We start from the raw sequence: 17,669 nt of genomic DNA on the forward strand, positions 1-17,669 counted from the left end.
AAGTCTCAGCCTCTTGTGGACAAAAATCAGATGGTATTATACACTTCTTTTGTTGTATCTGATACATATTTTGTATTGTAATAATTTATGTGTAACGCCTGTGTTTCTGGGCTTGCCATTTTTAGCAATGTAATGGTTTAGGTTAACCTTTGTAACCCGTTTTGAAATAATAAGATTGTATTATTTGAGTATTATGTGATTTGTGCTTAATTGCTTAATTATGTGGTTTGATTAATTAAGAATAAAAATAAGCGTCAAAATTTAAGTGTAAAATAAACTTGATATCTTTAGATAATGTTGTAGTAGTTGAAACAAGGTTTCCGAAGATATAAAGAATGCCGAAATCCGAGTTATAACGAGGAAGTTATGACCTGTCGAAGTTTCGCGACAGAACCGACAACGCTGAATAACGTAAAAAGTGAAATTTACGTTAAAGCGATATTTAGCCTTAGTGATCTAAACGAGAATCAAAGATCTCGTTGTTAGTATCAAAGCGATAAAAAGTTAGGCGAGAACGGACGTCGGACGAAGAAGTTATGAATTTATAACGAAATTTTCTGTCCTGGCCTATTAAAAATAAAGTCAAAATTATCCGACGGAGTCTAAACGAAAATTGTAGAGCGTAGTCTCACATTTCCGTGGATATAAAGAATGTCGAAAACGGAGTTCGTATGAAGAAGATATGAATTTCCGAAGTTTATTAATTAATTTGTATTTATTTTTAAATCAAAATTCGGAAGCATTATCCGAAGGCGAGTCACAGGTCTGATCCGACTTACGCGCCGCGTAAGTGAGTACGCCCCGCGTACTCCGAAGAGTGTCGACACTTCGGATGACGCATGCGCTTACGTTTCTGAGGCACGTACGCCCCGCGTACGCATGTACGCCCCGCGTACGAGAGGCTTCCAGCCTCCTATAAATAGGATACGAGGGGTCCGGGTTTATTTGCTAATTTCCTCTCGTTTTTGTGCCGAAGCTCTGCGTTTTTACCCCCAAAGCCATCCCGAAGCCCCGGTAATATTCCCGAGTCCCGAAGCGAGTCCCGAGATCCCGAAGATCCCGAGAAGTGCGGTTTCCGAGCCGAAGCTCTGCCCGTGAGAAGTTCGATTTTCGTAGAGATCTTCCAGATCTGCGGAGGATTACTACTTCTGCAAGTCGTAGTGCTGTCCGATCATCTTCTGATCAAGTGAGTGTATACTACCTTTCATAAACGCAATAATAATACAAGTATGGTTCGAGGGTATTAAGTTTATTGTTGTTTATACGTGTGAATGCGTTGTTACTTTCTCATAACATATAACTATGAAGTATTTTATACGAGATACGTGTTATGTGTATATTTTGTTGTTATGTGTGTGAATGTATATTCACTTTCTTCTATCTTACAGATATGATTATTTCTATATGAAATACGTGTTATGTGTGTGTGCCTCATCTGTTATATGGAAAATGTATTGATCAAGCATGCTATACAGGTTTTGAAAATATGTATAAAAATGTATGTTTTTATCTACTAATATGTTGGGTAGAACATGGGTAGATAGTTGGTGTGTAATAAACAGATGAGAGACCTCGTTGTTGTTTTGATCCAGTCATCTAGCGGAATTTAGATGACGACCACAGACTTTTCTAGACAGTCCAGTGGAACACTAGCAGGCTCATAACCTGTAGGTGTTAATGAACTTGGGTGTTCATTCGTTGTATTCCATCCCCCTCATGGTTGCCTTATTTGACTTATATTGCTGAGGAAACCCCGCAGCATGTGTTGTCACCCCGATGAAAATATTCTTAGATTAGGTCTCTTGTGTTAGTTATTTTAGGGACATAAAGTGAGAATAATGGGAATGGGTAACTAGGTTATTGTTGGTTGATAATAATTAATTTAATTATTTATTGTGGGTTGAAAACCCTATATGCTCACCAGACTCCCAAGCCTGACCCACTCAGTTTTATTTGTATTACAGGAAGTGGCGCAAGGGCGTAAGATGGATGAACCATCAAGTTGTTTTGTTTGCAAGTCTGCATATGTTTATATTTGTTATATGACTTGTAATGTATTCGTTTATGCTTATTGGTCTGTATCGGAACATGACACCCCAAGTGTTGATTATAATGAAAATACATTTCTTTTATGAAATGCTTTGGTAAACATCGTTTTATCATGTTTTGTTTTTGGGAACAAATTCCGCAACTCTTTCAAATCAAAAGGATTTACTCTGAAAATATTTAAAAGCATAAATGAAAATCGGTCTTTTCTGGCCGAGATTTTGGGGATGTCACAGTTGGTATCAGAGCATTAGTTTAAGCGAACTAGGAATTTTTAGGATTTCTAGACTTAAACTTAGAATGCTAAGTGGAATTTTGAGATGTGTGTCTGTTATGTTTTAGACACGAGCACTAGTTTATTTTAGGAATGTTGCCTAAAATGCTTTATGTGCTAAATGTTGTATGTTGCCATATATGATATTATTTGTTCGGATCTATGGTCTGTTGCCGACCGGATCTAGAAACTTTATGTGTGTAGGATTCTAAGCGTACGTGTACGATATTAGAACTAGCATGTAAATGTTTCGGAGTAATAAGGATGATTTGAATATCTATCGTGAATAAGGGTCTAATTTCACCTTATTCAGTGTGTAAATCAAAAATGGTGAGAACAAGAAGTGGAGTTGGAAATGCTGATGAAAACAGGAATCAACCACCAGTGATTGAACAAAAACCTGTTGTAGCAGCAGCACCTGAGCCAATAACCATGGCTGGTGTGCAATTGATGATTCAGACGATGTTGGATCGTCAGATGGAGGAAACTAGACAGTTGCTTCAACAAAATCGTGAAGAACTGTCGATTCGTGTGGAAGAGCCTGAATTAAATGAAGGGCGCTCGGAAGGTGGAAACTTCAGTGGATCAGTTGGTCAAGCCAACCCACCGATAGTTAGGCAAGATAATCGTGATGGGAGGAATGATGGAATGGGATGCAAGTACAAGGACTTTCTAACTTGCAAACCATCGACCTTCAATGGAAAGGAGGATCCGATTGGGGTTATGGATTGGATCTCCGAAATGGAGCTAGCCTTCATGACGTGTGGCTGCAGAGGTAAGTTGCAAACTATCTATGCCGTGCGTCAATTCCGAGGTGGAGCCGTTCGTTGGTGGAACACTCTAGGGAAGACTTTGAGCCCAAATGAGCCACTGCAATTGTCATGGGCAGAGTTCTTGGTGCAGTTCAAGCGCAAGTTCTGTTCGGCTCAAAATCTATTGGAGCTAGAGAACAAGTTTCTGACTCTAACGAAAGGCAGCATGTCAGTTGATGAATACACCAATAACTTCACCGATAAGATGGAGTTTGCCTTGCGTATCGTTCCAGACAAGCTGACAAAGGTGGACCGGTATGCGAAAGGGACTCCCATGGGAGTATGAGGTGCCAGTACGTCAGGCACATACCTTAGAGGCAGCTATCTGGGATGCCAAGTCTGTTGAGAACATGATAAAGGGGAGAACCACCAACAAGGTTGAGGTTGGTGAGAAGAGGAAGTTTGAGGGAACATCTGGTTCCGGTAAGAAAAGCAAATTTTCGAAATCTGATTCGAAAAGGTTTGGTGGGGGAAAAGGAGGCGAAGCAAAGTGGTGTGAAAAGTGTAAGAAAAAGCACTTTGGGAAATGTAGCGAGGATGTAACTTGCTACAAGTGTGGAAAGGTTGGACATTTTGCCAATGAATGTCCGAACAACAAAAGGATGTGTTTTGGTTGTAATGAAGAGGGGCGTATTTTGAAAGACTGTCCGAAGAATAAGGAGGCAGCTAAGCCCAACATTCCACCAAAGCCGAAGGCGAGAGCATTCTAGATGACACTAGAAGCTGCTAAGGATGAAGCTGGTGTCGCTTCAGGTACCTTTCTCGTTAACAATTTGCCTACCCAAATTTTATTTGATTCTGGAGCCAACTACTCCTTTATATCGCATGAATTTGGTAGAAAACTAGCTTTGCCTGTTGATAGACTAGATAATGCTTTATTAGTCGAAGTTGCTAGTGGCAAGTTTGTACCTATTAGCCATCGTATGAATAACATCTTAATCGACTTGAATGGGAATAAGTTCCGCGAGGAATTATTGCCTATCGAACTTAATGGTTTCGACATCGTGTTGGGAATGGATTGCCTCAGCGCCAATGATGCCGAAATTTTATGCAAGAAGAAGATAGTTAAAGTGAACCCGCCTGGAAAAGATTCGTTTATGGTGTATGGGGACAAACACCGAGTAAATTCTGGAATCATTTCCCTAACGAAAGCCGGAAAGTGTTTGACCAAGGGATGTACATCATATTTAGCATTCGTGATTGATGCTAAGAAGGAAAAGAAGGTGATGCAGAGTATTCCTGTGGTGTGTGATTATCCGGAAGTATTTCCCGAAGATCTTCCTGGATTACCACCTGATAGACAAGTAGAGTTCATAATAGACTTGTTACCAGGAACCACGCCAATAGCAAAAGCACCTTATCGATTAGCACCGACGGAGATGAAGGAGCTAATGATGCAACTTCAGGAGTTGTTGGACAAAGGTTTCATTAGACCTAGTTCATCACCCTGGGGAGCTCTGGTGTTATTCGTGAAGAAGAAAGATGGAAGTATGAGAATGTGCATCGATTACAGAGAGCTGAACAAGGCAACAATAAAGAATAGATATCCGTTGCCAAGGATTGATGACCTGTTTGATCAACTGCAAGGTTCGAGCTATTTCTCGAAGATCGATCTTAGGTCAGGATATCATTAGCTGAAAGTAAGAGAGCAGGATATAGAGAAGACTGCGTTCAGAACTAGATATGGACACTACGAGTTCTTGGTTATGTCGTTTGGACTAACCAATGCTCCGACAGCATTCATGGATTTAATGAATAGGGTTTGTAACCCGTTCCTTGATAAATCTGTGATAGTGTTCATAGACGACATTCTGATTTACTCAAAAAGCCAGGAGGAGCATGGCAGACACTTGCGAGAAGTGTTAGAAGTTTTGAAGAAGTAGAAGTTGTATGCTAAGTTCTCCAAATGTGATTTTTGGATTCGTGAAGTCCAATTCTTGGGTCACGTGGTCAACCAAGAAGGGATAATGGTTGATCCAGCAAAGATTGAAGTTGTAATGAAGTGGGAACAACCGAAAAGTCCCACGTAGATCCGAAGCTTTTTAGGATTAGCCGGATATTACCGAAGGTTTATCCAAGGCTTTTCTTCGATCGCTAGTCCGTTGACAGCTTTGACCCACAAAGGAGCTACTTATGCTTGGAGTGAGAAGCATAAAGAAGCATTCGAGAAGTTAAAGAAGAAGCTATGCGAGGCACCGATACTTTCTCTACCCGATGGAGTTGAAGACTTCGCTGTTTATAGCGATGCGTCTGGTGTTGGATTGGGTTGTGTTTTGACCCAAAGAGAAAAGGTGATAGCATATGCGTCTCGACAGCTGAAGGAGCATGAAAAGAATTACCCGACTCATGATTTGGAGTTGGCAGCGGTAGTTTTCACTCTGAAAATATGGAGGCATTACCTCTATGGCACAAAGTGCAAACTTTTCACTGATCATAAGAGTCTCCAATATCTCTTTAATCAAAAGGAATTGAATATGAGGCAACGACGCTGGCTGGAATTACTCAAGGACTACGACTGTGAGATACTTTACCACCCCGGTAAGGCTAATGTTGTTGCTGATGCTCTCAGTCGGAAAGTCAATCTTGAAAGGAAAAGGCCAAGAGCGTTGAGAATTGAAGTTGTCTCGACCATTGTGGAAAGTATAAAGAAATCTCAAGAGGAAGCTTCTGAGAAAAATGACCGAAAGGAGGAACGTTTGGGTAAAACGTTGGTGTTTGGTACAAACGGTCATGGACTTAAAGTATTCCAAGATCGTATTTGGGTACCTAAGTCAGGAGGAATTAGAGATCTTCTGATGGAAGAAGCTCACAAGACCATGTATTTGATTCATCCCGGTAGCACTAAAATGTATAGGGACCTGAAACCCTTCTACTGGTGGTCGACGATGAAGCTTGATGTTGCAAAGTATGTGGCCGAGTGTGTGACTTGTGCGAGAGTCAAGACACAACATCAGAAACCGTATGGGAGTTTAGAACCTTTACCTGTGCCTATGGGTAAGTGGGAAGACATTGCTATGGATTTTGTCACTAAACTACCCAAAACAAAGAATGGTCACGACATGATTTGGGTGGTCGTTGATCGATTCACTAAGAGTGCGCATTTCATAGCAGCCAGGGAGAAATGGTCTATGGAAAAGCTTGTGAATTCTTATGTGAAGGAAATTGTGAGACTTCACGGTGTTCCGCTAACAATTGTGTCGGATCGTGATAGTCGTTTCACCTCAAGGTTTTGGAAATGTCTACAAGAGGAAATGGGTACCAAGTTATGTTTAAGTACAACTTACCATCCGCAGACTGATGGTCAGAGTGAAAGAACGATACAAACACTTGAAAATATGCTGAGAGCATGTACCTTGGAATTCCTAGGTAATTGGGATGAACATTTCCGTTGGTAGAATTTTCCTATAACAATAGTTTTCACTCGAGCATTAAGATGGCACCTTACCAAGCTTTGTATGGACAAAAGTGTCGTACGCCGTCTTGTTGGCTTGAGGCTGGGGAAAAGCAGTTTATGGGACCGGAGATGGTTCATCAGACTGCTGAAAAGTTGAAAATAATTAGGGAAAGAATGTTAGCAGCTCAAGATCGTCAAAAGAGTTATGCTGACAAAAAGCGAAGACCGATGACTTTTGAAGTTGGGGATTCGGTTTTGCTTAAAGTCTCGCCGTGGAAGGGACTTATAAGATTTGGTAAAAGGGGAAAGTTGAGTCCAAGGTTTATTGGACCGTTTAAAGTTCTTCAGAGGATTGGGAACCAAGCTTACAAGCTCGAACTACCAGAAGAACTGAATGGAATTCATAACACTTTTCATGTGTGTTATTTACGGAAGTTCACGGGGGAAGTTCCCGACATGATTCCACTTTCGGAGTTGAGAATTGATGAGAACAAAAGGTTGATTGAAGAACCAGAGGCAATCGTTGAACGACAGACTAAGAAGTTGCGACGCAAGATGGTCGAGTTAGTTCTTGTCCGATGGAAACACACGAATGGGCCGAATCTCACCTGGGAGACGGAGAGTGACATGTTGAGTCGCTATCCGCATTTGTTTGTTGATGAGTGATTCCGGGGATGGAATCATTCTAAGGTGGAGAGAATTGTAACGTCTGTGTTTCTGGGCTTGCCATTTTTAGCAATGTAATGGTCTAGGTTAACCTTTGTAACCCGTTTTGAAATAATAAGATTGTATTATTTGAGTATTATGTGATTTGTGCTTAATTGCTTAATTATGTGGTTTGATTAATTAAGAATAAAAATAAGCGTCAAAATTTAAGTGTAAAATAAACTTGATATCTTTAGATAATGTTGTAGTAGTTGAAACAAGGTTTCCGAAGATATAAAGAATGCCGAAATCCGAGTTATAACGAGGAAGTTATGACCTGTCGAAGTTTCGCGACAGAACCGGCAACACTGAATAACGTAAAAAGTGAAATTTACGTTAAAGCGATATTTAGCCTTAGTGATCTAAACGAGAATCGAAGATCTCGTTGTTAGTATCAAAGCGATAAAAAGTTAGGCGAGAACGGACGTCGGACGAAGAAGTTATGAATTTATAACGAAATTTTCTGTCCTGGCCTATTAAGAATAAAGTCAAAATTATCCGACGGAGTCTAAATGAAAGTTGTAGAGCGTAGTCTCACCTTTCCGTGGATATAAAGAACGTCGAAAACGGAGTTCGTATGAAGAAGATATGAATTTCCGAAGTTTATTAATTAATTTGTATTTATTTTTAAATCAAAATTCGGAAGCATTATCCGAAGGCGAGTCACAGGTCTGATCCGACTTACGCGCCGCGTAAGTGAGTACGCCCCGCGTACTCCGAAGAGTGTCGACACTTCGGATGACGCATGCGCTTACGTTTCTGAGGCACGTACGCCCCGCGTACGCATGTACGCCCCGCGTACGAGAGGCTTCCAGCCTCCTATAAATAGGATACGAGGGGTCTGGGTTTATTTGCTAATTTCATTTCGTTTTTGTGCCGAAGCTCTGCGTTTTTACCCCCAAAGCCATCCCGAAGCCCCGGTAATATTCCCGAGTCCCGAAGCGAGTCCCGAGATCCAGAAGATCCCGAGAAGTGCGGTTTCCGAGCCGAAGCTCTGCCCGTGAGAAGTTCGATTTTCGTAGAGATCTTCCAGATCTGCGGAGGATTACTACTTCTGCAAGTCGTAGTGCTGTCCGATCATCTTCTGATCAAGTGAGTGTATACTACCTTTCATAAACGCAATAATAATACAAGTATGGTTCGAGGGTATTAAGTTTATTGTTGTTTATACGTGTGAATGCGTTGTTACTTTCTCATAACGTATAACTATGAAGTATTTTATACGAGATACGTGTTATGTGTATATTTTGTTGTTATGTGTGTGAATGTATATTCACTTTCTTCTATCTTACAGATATGATTATTTCTATATGAAATACGTGTTATGTGTGTGTGCCTCATCTGTTATATGGAAAATGTATTGATCAAGCATGCTATACAGGTTTTGAAAATATGTATAAAAATGTATGTTTTTATCTACTAATATGTTGGGTAGAACATGGGTAGATAGTTGGTGTGTAATAAACAGATGAGAGACCTCGTTGTTGTTTTGATCCAGTCATCTAGCGGAATTTAGATGACGACCACAGACTTTTCTAGACAGTCCAGTGGAACACTAGCATGCTCATAACCTGTAGGTGTTAATGAACTTGGGTGTTCATTCGTTGTATTCCATCCCCCTCATGGTTGCCTTATTTGACTTATATTGCTGAGGAAACCCCGCAGCATGTGTTGTCACCCCGATGAAAATATTCTTAGATTAGGTCTCTTGTGTTAGTTATTTTAGGGACATAAAGTGAGAATAACGGGAATGGGTAACTAGGTTATTGTTGGTTGATAATAATTAATTTAATTATTTATTGTGGGTTGAAAACCCTATATGCTCACCAGACTCCCAAGCCTGACCCACTCAGTTTTATTTGTATTACAGGAAGTGGCGCAAGGGCGTAAGATGGATGAACCATCAAGTTGTTTTGTTTGCAAGTCTGCATATGTTTATATTTGTTATATGACTTGTAATGTATTCGTTTATGCTTATTGGTCTGTATCGGAACATGACACCCCAAGTGTTGATTATAATGAAAATACATTTCTTTTATGAAATGCTTTGGTAAACATCGTTTTATCATGTTTTGTTTTTGGGAACAAATTCCGCAACTCTTTCAAATCAAAAGGATTTACTCTGAAAATATTTAAAAGCATAAATGAAAATCGGTCTTTTCTGGCCGAGATTTTGGGGATGTCACATTATGTTTTTTTTTTCTTGAATTCATATTTTTTCTTGAATTTATTGTTCTTTTTCTTGAGTTTATATTTGTTTCAAAAGAAGAAATCAGAATTTGAAACTAAAGGAAGTCAGACTTCTAGAAGCAAAATCTATAAATCCATATTTTTTTTACTGAATTTATGTTGCTGTTTTCTTCAATTCAGAAGCAATATCTATCAGTTCAATTTCAAGGGTTCGAAGTTTTTGATGCTAAGTTGTTTGAAGTGTTGAAAATTAGAAGATAAATTTCTGATTTCTATTTTTTTATTAGAAGCAAATGAGACTTTCACTCTAGAGATTGTGTAATATAGCAATCAAATTGCCCATTTTTTCTTTATGATTCATTTCTGATTTTTTGTTAAAGATTTGTAGACTGCATAAATGTTAACTTGCTTAAATATTAGAATGATATTATCGAAAAATTAAGTAATATCGGAAGGATGGTTGTTTCAAGTAGAAGAAAAAAAGTATGTAATATTTTGAATCAAATTGTAATTTATGTATTTTTGTAATAGAATATGAAATAGTATAATTGTTTTGCTTAAATTTTTATATATTTCAAATTCTAGAGCATATTTTTGGTTAAGTTGCACAGGGTCTCCGAAATCTCGCGACCGGCCCAGCATGTGTTTGTGTATGGATTGTGGTTGGTTTAAAATTTATGATTCTATTGAATATGTAAAATTACATTAGATTGTATGTGGAGAGGACGAGTGTTTCCTAAAAAATTAAAGATATTATGTTTTGTGATGTCACATGAAATATCTAAGTCACCCTTTCTACTGATACACACATGACACATGACGTTCTATAAAATTGGTTGCTGCTATAGATTAAGTATACGGAGTTAATTGCTATTTATCATAAAATTTCATGTAAAAGTAGGACCTAATATGCAAAAATGACCAATAATGGATCAAGTTTCTATTAATTCAAAATTTTATTGCATGGTACAAAAACATGATTTTATCAAACTTCTATGCATAAAGAAAATAAATATTCATACCAGTGTATATATTACTTTTAGCTAATTATAAATTTATAGACAAAACATCTATCTTTATATATTAGCAAAAATTTACAAATATATTATTAATCATTACAATTTAAAATTATAAATAATTTATTTATGTGTTAATTACGAGTTTTAACTTAATATACATATAAACTAAGTAGCGTAATATGTAAAGGGTTCAGCTATTTGGACCCTTTTTACTTTCTTAAAGAACCCTTAATAATTACTTTAATAATTACTTTAACTTTTTTTTTAAATAAGCTAATCATTACCAAATAATTATTTTTTTTATTAATTATCATTGCATAATATTAGACCTTCATAATTATTTTAGATTCTACTTTAAATAAAACTAATCATTACATAATAAAATAACTCAATATAAAGATTTGTTTATAGAAAAAAAATATTATTTTTATAAAAAAGTATTAAAATAACCATATATTTTTTTTTCAAATATATAAAATAAAATATTGTAAACAAAAAAATTTAATTTATTTTTGGTTTTTTAATGCAATTTATTAAAATCATTTTTATATGTAAGCATAATAATAAGTGACTTCAAATACGATATAATAATAATACTTAGTTTTCATTTAAATATTTAATATCATTTTATTTTTATTTTTTGGTTTATATAAATATTAAAATATATAGAACCGTTGATATGTTTGTATTATTATTTGATTATAAAAAAGTAAAATATATAATAAATAAAAAGTTTATAGGAATTAAATGACAAGTACGAGTTTCAAAAAAAATTAACTTTTAGTAATCATAAAAGTTATTGATATTATAAATGTACGGAATTTTATGGTTAAAAAGTCATTAATGAAAGGTCCTCTAAGAAAATCTGGAATCCAATTAGTAGGACCCATATGGAAAACCAATCTCATTTGTAAAATCTATGGTTGAAAAAGAGATACTTTTCAAGGTGTGTTTTCATTTTTTTTTTTTTTTTTTCTTTTTAGATTTTCCAGAATGACATTCCATGGGTCCCATATATAAGACCAGGTCCCATATATAAGACCAAATGGCTTAACCATTTTTTTTTCTACTTTTGTATGCTTCATTCCAAAGTAGGTGATTACCATTTAGGGTGTGTTGATTTTAAAAACCTTATACAAAAAGTAAAAATGAGGTCCTAAATATTTTTTTACATAAGTAATTTGTTACTAGTAGTCGCTAAATACTAAAGTATCAAAAAAAAAAAAAAAAAAAAAAGTCCTATATACAACACTGGTTTTGTACGATGGTACACTGTATATACTAATATACTCATAGCCAGCCCTATGAAGCAATGATTACTTTGCTAACAATAAACAAAATAAGGTTATTTAACGTTTATTTTGTTAACATATGGTTATTTTAGTCGATTTCCCCAAAAATAAATAGTTTAAATACTTTTCCCCAAACAATTCAAAATGCATAGACTTTTAAGAACAAGTCCAAGTCTCCCTTGTTTTCTTCCTTCTAGATTTCTAGATAACGTAGCGTGACTGTAGACATCATTCATTTTTTCCAAAGAAAAATCAACTCTCATTTCTTCCTTTCACATTCAATGCGCTTTATAAAACAAAAACAAAAATCCGCCATTAAAATTTAAATCATACAGCAAGATCTCCAACAATGGAGATTCCTTATCTATACTTCTCTTTGCTACTGCTTCTGGCCTCCTACCTTTTCACATCCCACTTCCGTCGCAAATTCTCCAATCTCCCACCAACCGTCTTCCCAACCCTCCCCATTATCGGCCACCTATATCTTTTGAAACCACCATTGTACAGAACCTTTGCCAAACTCTCCGCCAAGTATGGCCCCATCCTCCTCCTCCGCCTCGGATCCCGCCGTGTCCTCTTGGTTTCCTCTCCGTCTGCCGCCGAAGAATGCTTCACCAAGAACGATATCGTCTTCGCCAATCGCCCTCACATGCTATTCGGTAAGATCATCGGCAACAACTACACCAGTCTCGTTTGGTCGCCCTATGGCGAGAACTGGCGCAACCTCCGCCGCATCGCTTCAATCGAGATCCTATCTATTCATCGCCTCAACGAGTTCCACGACGTACGCGTAGATGAAGGCAGGTTCCTGATCCGTAAACTGCTTTCTCATTCTTCCGCAGTGGATCTGAAGTCGGTTTTCTATGAGCTGACGTTGAACGTGATGATGAGGATGATCTCCGGGAAGAGGTATTTCGGCGGCGATATACCGGAGGTGGAGGAAGAAGGGAAACGGTTCAGGGCGATACTGAGCGAGACCTTTTTGCTCTCCGGCGCTGCTAATGTTGGCGATTACTTGCCCTTTTTGAGTTGGTTCGGAGTGAAGGGATTGCAGAATAAATTAAATGCGTTGAAGGAAAAGAGGGATGTGTTCTTTCAAGGCTTGATCGAACACATTAGAAAACCCAAAGGAGAAAACAAGAAGAAGACGATGATTGAAGTTCTATTATCTCTACAAGAATCAGATCCCCAATACTACACTGATGAAATGATCAGAAGCTTCGTTCTGGTATGATCCTCCTCCTGTTTTTGCTCCAATTTTTAGTTTTAATTTATTATCTCAAACCCATTTTATAACATTCACAACATAGCCATAAAACACAAAAGAACATATTAACAGTTATGTCACAGTTAACTTTTATAGTGAAATGTTAAACGCAATAAATGTTTCAAAGTGTTACTAAAAAACAATCTTTCCTTTTGGGGTTTGAATACAATCGAATCTTAATTAGAAAGGATAATCTTCAAGAAATCTTAATTTTAGCTTTTCGCCAAATGAAAAAGGGAAAGCTCGTAGTGGTTGAGACCTTGACGTATGGCTAAATTAAAGTCGTATACATGGATAGTCAAACTTTTGACTTATGATTTTTCCTTGTGTGTGTGGAAGTGGACACATAGAAAATTAATCTTTCTTGTTAACATTGAGCCAACTTATTTTTGACTCCTTCCTACACGAGTACTCAAAAGTCTTTATATCTTGCATTAGTTTCCTCTCATAAGAATAATTAGATACAGACTTTTTGGTTGATTAAAAATTTAAAATATAACCCAAGATTGATTCCATCACAAAATATTCTTGATATGATTCATAGTTATTAAATGAAAAACAGCAGGGGAGTTAAGGGAATACGACTTATCAAGGTAATTAACTTTTCGGTATGTTCACATCTGGGTAACTATCTTTTTTTTTTTTTTACATATGTAGGTAACAAATTTTTTGGAAGTGTTCACATATGACCATTATGACCTGCTATAGCAGGTTAAATCCTAGATGTGAACGCTTTCAACAAGTTTGTTACCTAGATGTGCAAACAAAAAGTAAAAATTAAATTACATAAATGGTCCCTGTGGTTTGGGGGAATTTGTGGTTTTGATCGCTAACTTATTTTTTTTAACTTAAATGGTCCCTACTGTTTATTTTTGTTGCGTGTTTGATCACCGTCTTACCTAAAAATACTTTTGTGCCCTTATTAATTAATTTTTTTAATTAATTTTCTTATCTATGTATTTATTTTTTACATATTTAAAAAAAAAATAAACCACACATATTTGTATCTCCTCGGATGATCCCTACTATTTATTTTTTAATTAATTTAATTTTTTAACTCGGATGGTCCCTACTATTTAATTTTGTTACGAACTTGGTCTCTGTCTTACCTAAAAAAACTATTGTTGCCTTGGTATTTTTTTAATTAATTTTCTTGTTTATGTACTTATGCTTTATATGTTTAAGAAAAATTAGTAGACCTCACATATCTGTATCTCATCACCATCCCATCTTTCATCCTTCTCAACTTCTATTTATTTTTCATCTTTAGTGATATCGACGTCTTCATCATCACTTCTTTTTTCGGTCTTTCAACTCCGTCGAATCAGCACCACAACCCACTAAAGATGAAGAGACAGTAGGTTATGGTGTTGGTTCACCAGAGTTGAAGTACAAAAAAAAAGGATGGTGAAGACATCGATGTTACTAAAGATGGAAAAGAAATAGAAGATGGGGAGGAGATACAAATATGTGTGGTCTATTAATTTTTTTGAATATGTAAAAAATAAATACATAGATAAGAATATTAATTAAAAAAATAAATTAATGAGGGCACAATAGTATTTTTAGGTAAGACGGTGACCAAACGCGCAACAAAAATAAACAGTAGGGACAATTTAAGTTAAAAAAAATAAGTTAGCGACCAAAACCACAAATTCCCCAAACCACAGGGACCATTCATGTAATTTAATTTTACTTTTCGTTTTGTTCATATTTGGGTAACTATTTTTTTTTGTACACATCTAGGTAACAAACTTGTTGAAAGTGTTCACATCTAGGATTTAACCTGCTATAGCAGGTCATAATGGTCATATGTGAACACTTCCAAAAAGTTTGTTACCTACATATGTACAAAAAAAAGATAGTTACCCAGATGTAAACATACCGAAAAGTTAATTACCTTGATAAGTCATATTCCCGGGGAGTTAATTCAGGTGTTTGGTTAGCAATAAAAAAAGATTAAAAATAATTGAATAACTTTTATCGTCGTTTAATTATTTATTTTGAATTTTGAATTTGAATATAGTAAAAAAAAAATTAAATACTTCCACCCATCCTATAAATGTTGAGATCCATCAACCACGAACCAAACCAAACATATGACAAACCAAACCAAACATATGACAAACAATTCAATTATATGATTTTGGTGATTAGGTCCTACTATCAGCCGGAACTGACACGTCAGCAGGAACAATGGAATGGGCAATGTCACTTCTACTAAACAACCCACAAGTCCTAAAAAAAGCACAAAACGAGATCCATACAGTCATTGGTACAGACAGACTTATTGATGAATCAGACGTGATCAACCTCCCTTACCTCCGTTGTATCATAAACGAGACCCAACGATTGTACCCAGCGGGCCCGCTACTAGTCCCACACGAGTCATCAGAAGAATGTATTGTTGGGGGCTATAAAATCCCACGTGGCACAATGTTACTTGTCAATCAATGGGGCATACATCATGACCCGAATATATGGGCCGACCCGGAAAGATTCGACCCGGAAAGATTTGAAGGGGTGGAAGGGACACGAGACGGGTTCAAGTTGATGCCATTTGGGTCGGGAAGGCGGAGTTGTCCTGGGGAAGGGTTGGCTATACGGGTCATGGGGTCGACTTTAGGGTTATTGATTCAGTGTTTTGAGTGGGAGAGAATGAGTGAAAAGATGGTTGATATGAGTGAAGGTCTTGGGCTTACCATGCCTAAGGCTGAACCTCTTGTAGCTAAGTGCAAACCACGGCTTGAGATGAAGAATTTACTTTCTCAATTGTGAAATGTGTTTTTGGTTTGAAATTATAGATATTTTGTATGATAAATTGTAATCGAAATAATGAATACATCATTGGTCGATTTGTAAATTAAGTTTTGTTTGTTTACAGCATCTATATTAATGAATCATTTGATTATCCAACTATATTGCTTTATTTTTATGCACGTAATAAAAAGTTTGAGCGTCGTTATGTCTGCGAAAATAAAGTGAAAGAAATGTAAGGAGTATGTTTCGAACTTATAACACGTCGTGCATCACCCCCAACACACTTCTATCTATAAGAGCATGCGGTATGAGCCAATAACGAGAAGCAACCGGGTGATGTGGCACACAAAGACAACGTCGTGACGGGAAACAGGAGCAAAAAGAGAGGGAAATAATGATATATCAGTTGTCAATTTTTCAGACAAACGAGGAGAGTTTGACACCTGCTGATCTAGCGGTACTACAAGCGATGAAGGAACAAATTAGGAAGAAATATTTGGGTTAATTAGGATTGTTATGTGGTTTTAATCGTAATTTGAATGATATTTTAGTTATGATTTTAGGTTTAAAATTATGTTTTTTTAACTGTAATCGTATTTTTAGAGTTTATATATATATATATATATATATATATATATATATATATATATATATATATATATATATATATAATGTTGTTGGTGCACACTAATCAAATTAATATTTTTTACACTAATAAAAAAAAAATATATCGAATAGCTGCACAAAATCCCTAAAGACACTTTATAGGTTCGCTCATGCATATATCTTACGGATTCAACATAATTTGAATATAAAATAAATAGAAACCAGACATATTTTATATATTTAAAACATATTAAAAAGAATAAATTATAGAAATAGCCAACTAGCCCTTAGTTTGGTCCATTTTGTCGGGTTTAAACCAAAATTTATCAAGTTGATAGAAACCATGAATGTTGATAGTGTTGATAGGAGAAATTACAACTATAGTCCTATTTGGATAAAAAGATAATTTTATCATTTTTAATTTTTTACTTGTTTATATTAATTAATATTATAAAATAAAAAGGACATATTCTCTCTCTCTCTCTCTCTCTCTCTCTCTCTCTCTATATATATATATATATATATATATATATATATATATATATATATATATATATATATATATATATATATATATATATATATATATATATATAGGGCTAGGTTCAAATGTTCTTGACATCTATTGTGTGCCCATATGCACAAATCTGGATCAACGGATGAAATAGAATCAATGATCTTGATCTGAGGGTCTATGATATTAAAATAGGGTAACATGTACCATATAATAACATAAATTTCACCATAAGGGTATTTTGGTCAATTAACCTATATTAAAAAAGGAAATTTCCAAATTTTAAGGGATAATTAATACCCTTATTTTTAAAAATATGAATTTTTTAAATTTAATTCGAATATAATTTTTAATAATATCCGATTTCATTCTGTTAGAATGACATGAAAATCAACCATAAACTAGTAAATATATTTTTTATTTTATTCTTGTAGAATATGATTATATTCAATATTTATATATATATTAACATGCTTAAAGAATTATATTACATATTATCAACACTAACATTTTATAAAGAATACATGTCTTCTTGCACTAATAATATATCAAATAATTACATTGTATGATTGTGATACAAAGAACATTCTTGAATAACAACAAAATTCTGAAAGAATGACAAGTGTAATTGTTTAAAACATAACAAGATTCTTAAAATGTGAGTATGATCAATCTTTGATTCATTCTTCAAACATTTCCTATCATGTCTTCAAACCATTCTTCAATCAATTCCTATAAAAAATGCAACAAAAACTAAGAATGGTTAAAAAAAATATCGTATTCTTTAAGA

General features: G+C 35.6%; 1 protein-coding gene across 1 annotated transcript; it reads left to right on the forward strand.

Moving 5' to 3' along the window:
- The first annotated feature begins 11,969 nt into the window (after nucleotides 1-11,969).
- LOC145026327 (cytochrome P450 81Q32-like) lies at nucleotides 11,970-15,862 on the forward strand. The gene is made up of 2 exons (XM_078976832.1): nucleotides 11,970-12,960; nucleotides 15,157-15,862. The coding sequence occupies exons 1-2, from the start codon at nucleotides 12,082-12,084 to the stop codon at nucleotides 15,775-15,777; spliced, it is 1,500 nt and encodes a 499-aa protein (XP_078832958.1). The 5' UTR covers nucleotides 11,970-12,081; the 3' UTR covers nucleotides 15,778-15,862.
- The last annotated feature ends 1,807 nt before the right edge of the window (nucleotides 15,863-17,669 follow it).

The sequence above is a fragment of the Lactuca saligna genome, chromosome 1, assembly GCF_052625555.1.
Source record: "Lactuca saligna cultivar CGN05327 chromosome 1, ASM5262555v1, whole genome shotgun sequence".
NCBI lineage: Eukaryota > Viridiplantae > Streptophyta > Magnoliopsida > Asterales > Asteraceae > Lactuca > Lactuca saligna.

Excerpts from the sequence above, each read along its gene's own strand:
- LOC145026327 (XM_078976832.1), top strand. The coding sequence starts at position 12,082 with ATGGAGATTCCTTATCTATACTTCTCTTTGCTACTGCTTCTGGCCTCC. Across the intron at positions 12,961-15,156 it reads TGATCAGAAGCTTCGTTCTG|GTCCTACTATCAGCCGGAAC; the intron begins GTATGATCCTCC and ends TTTGGTGATTAG.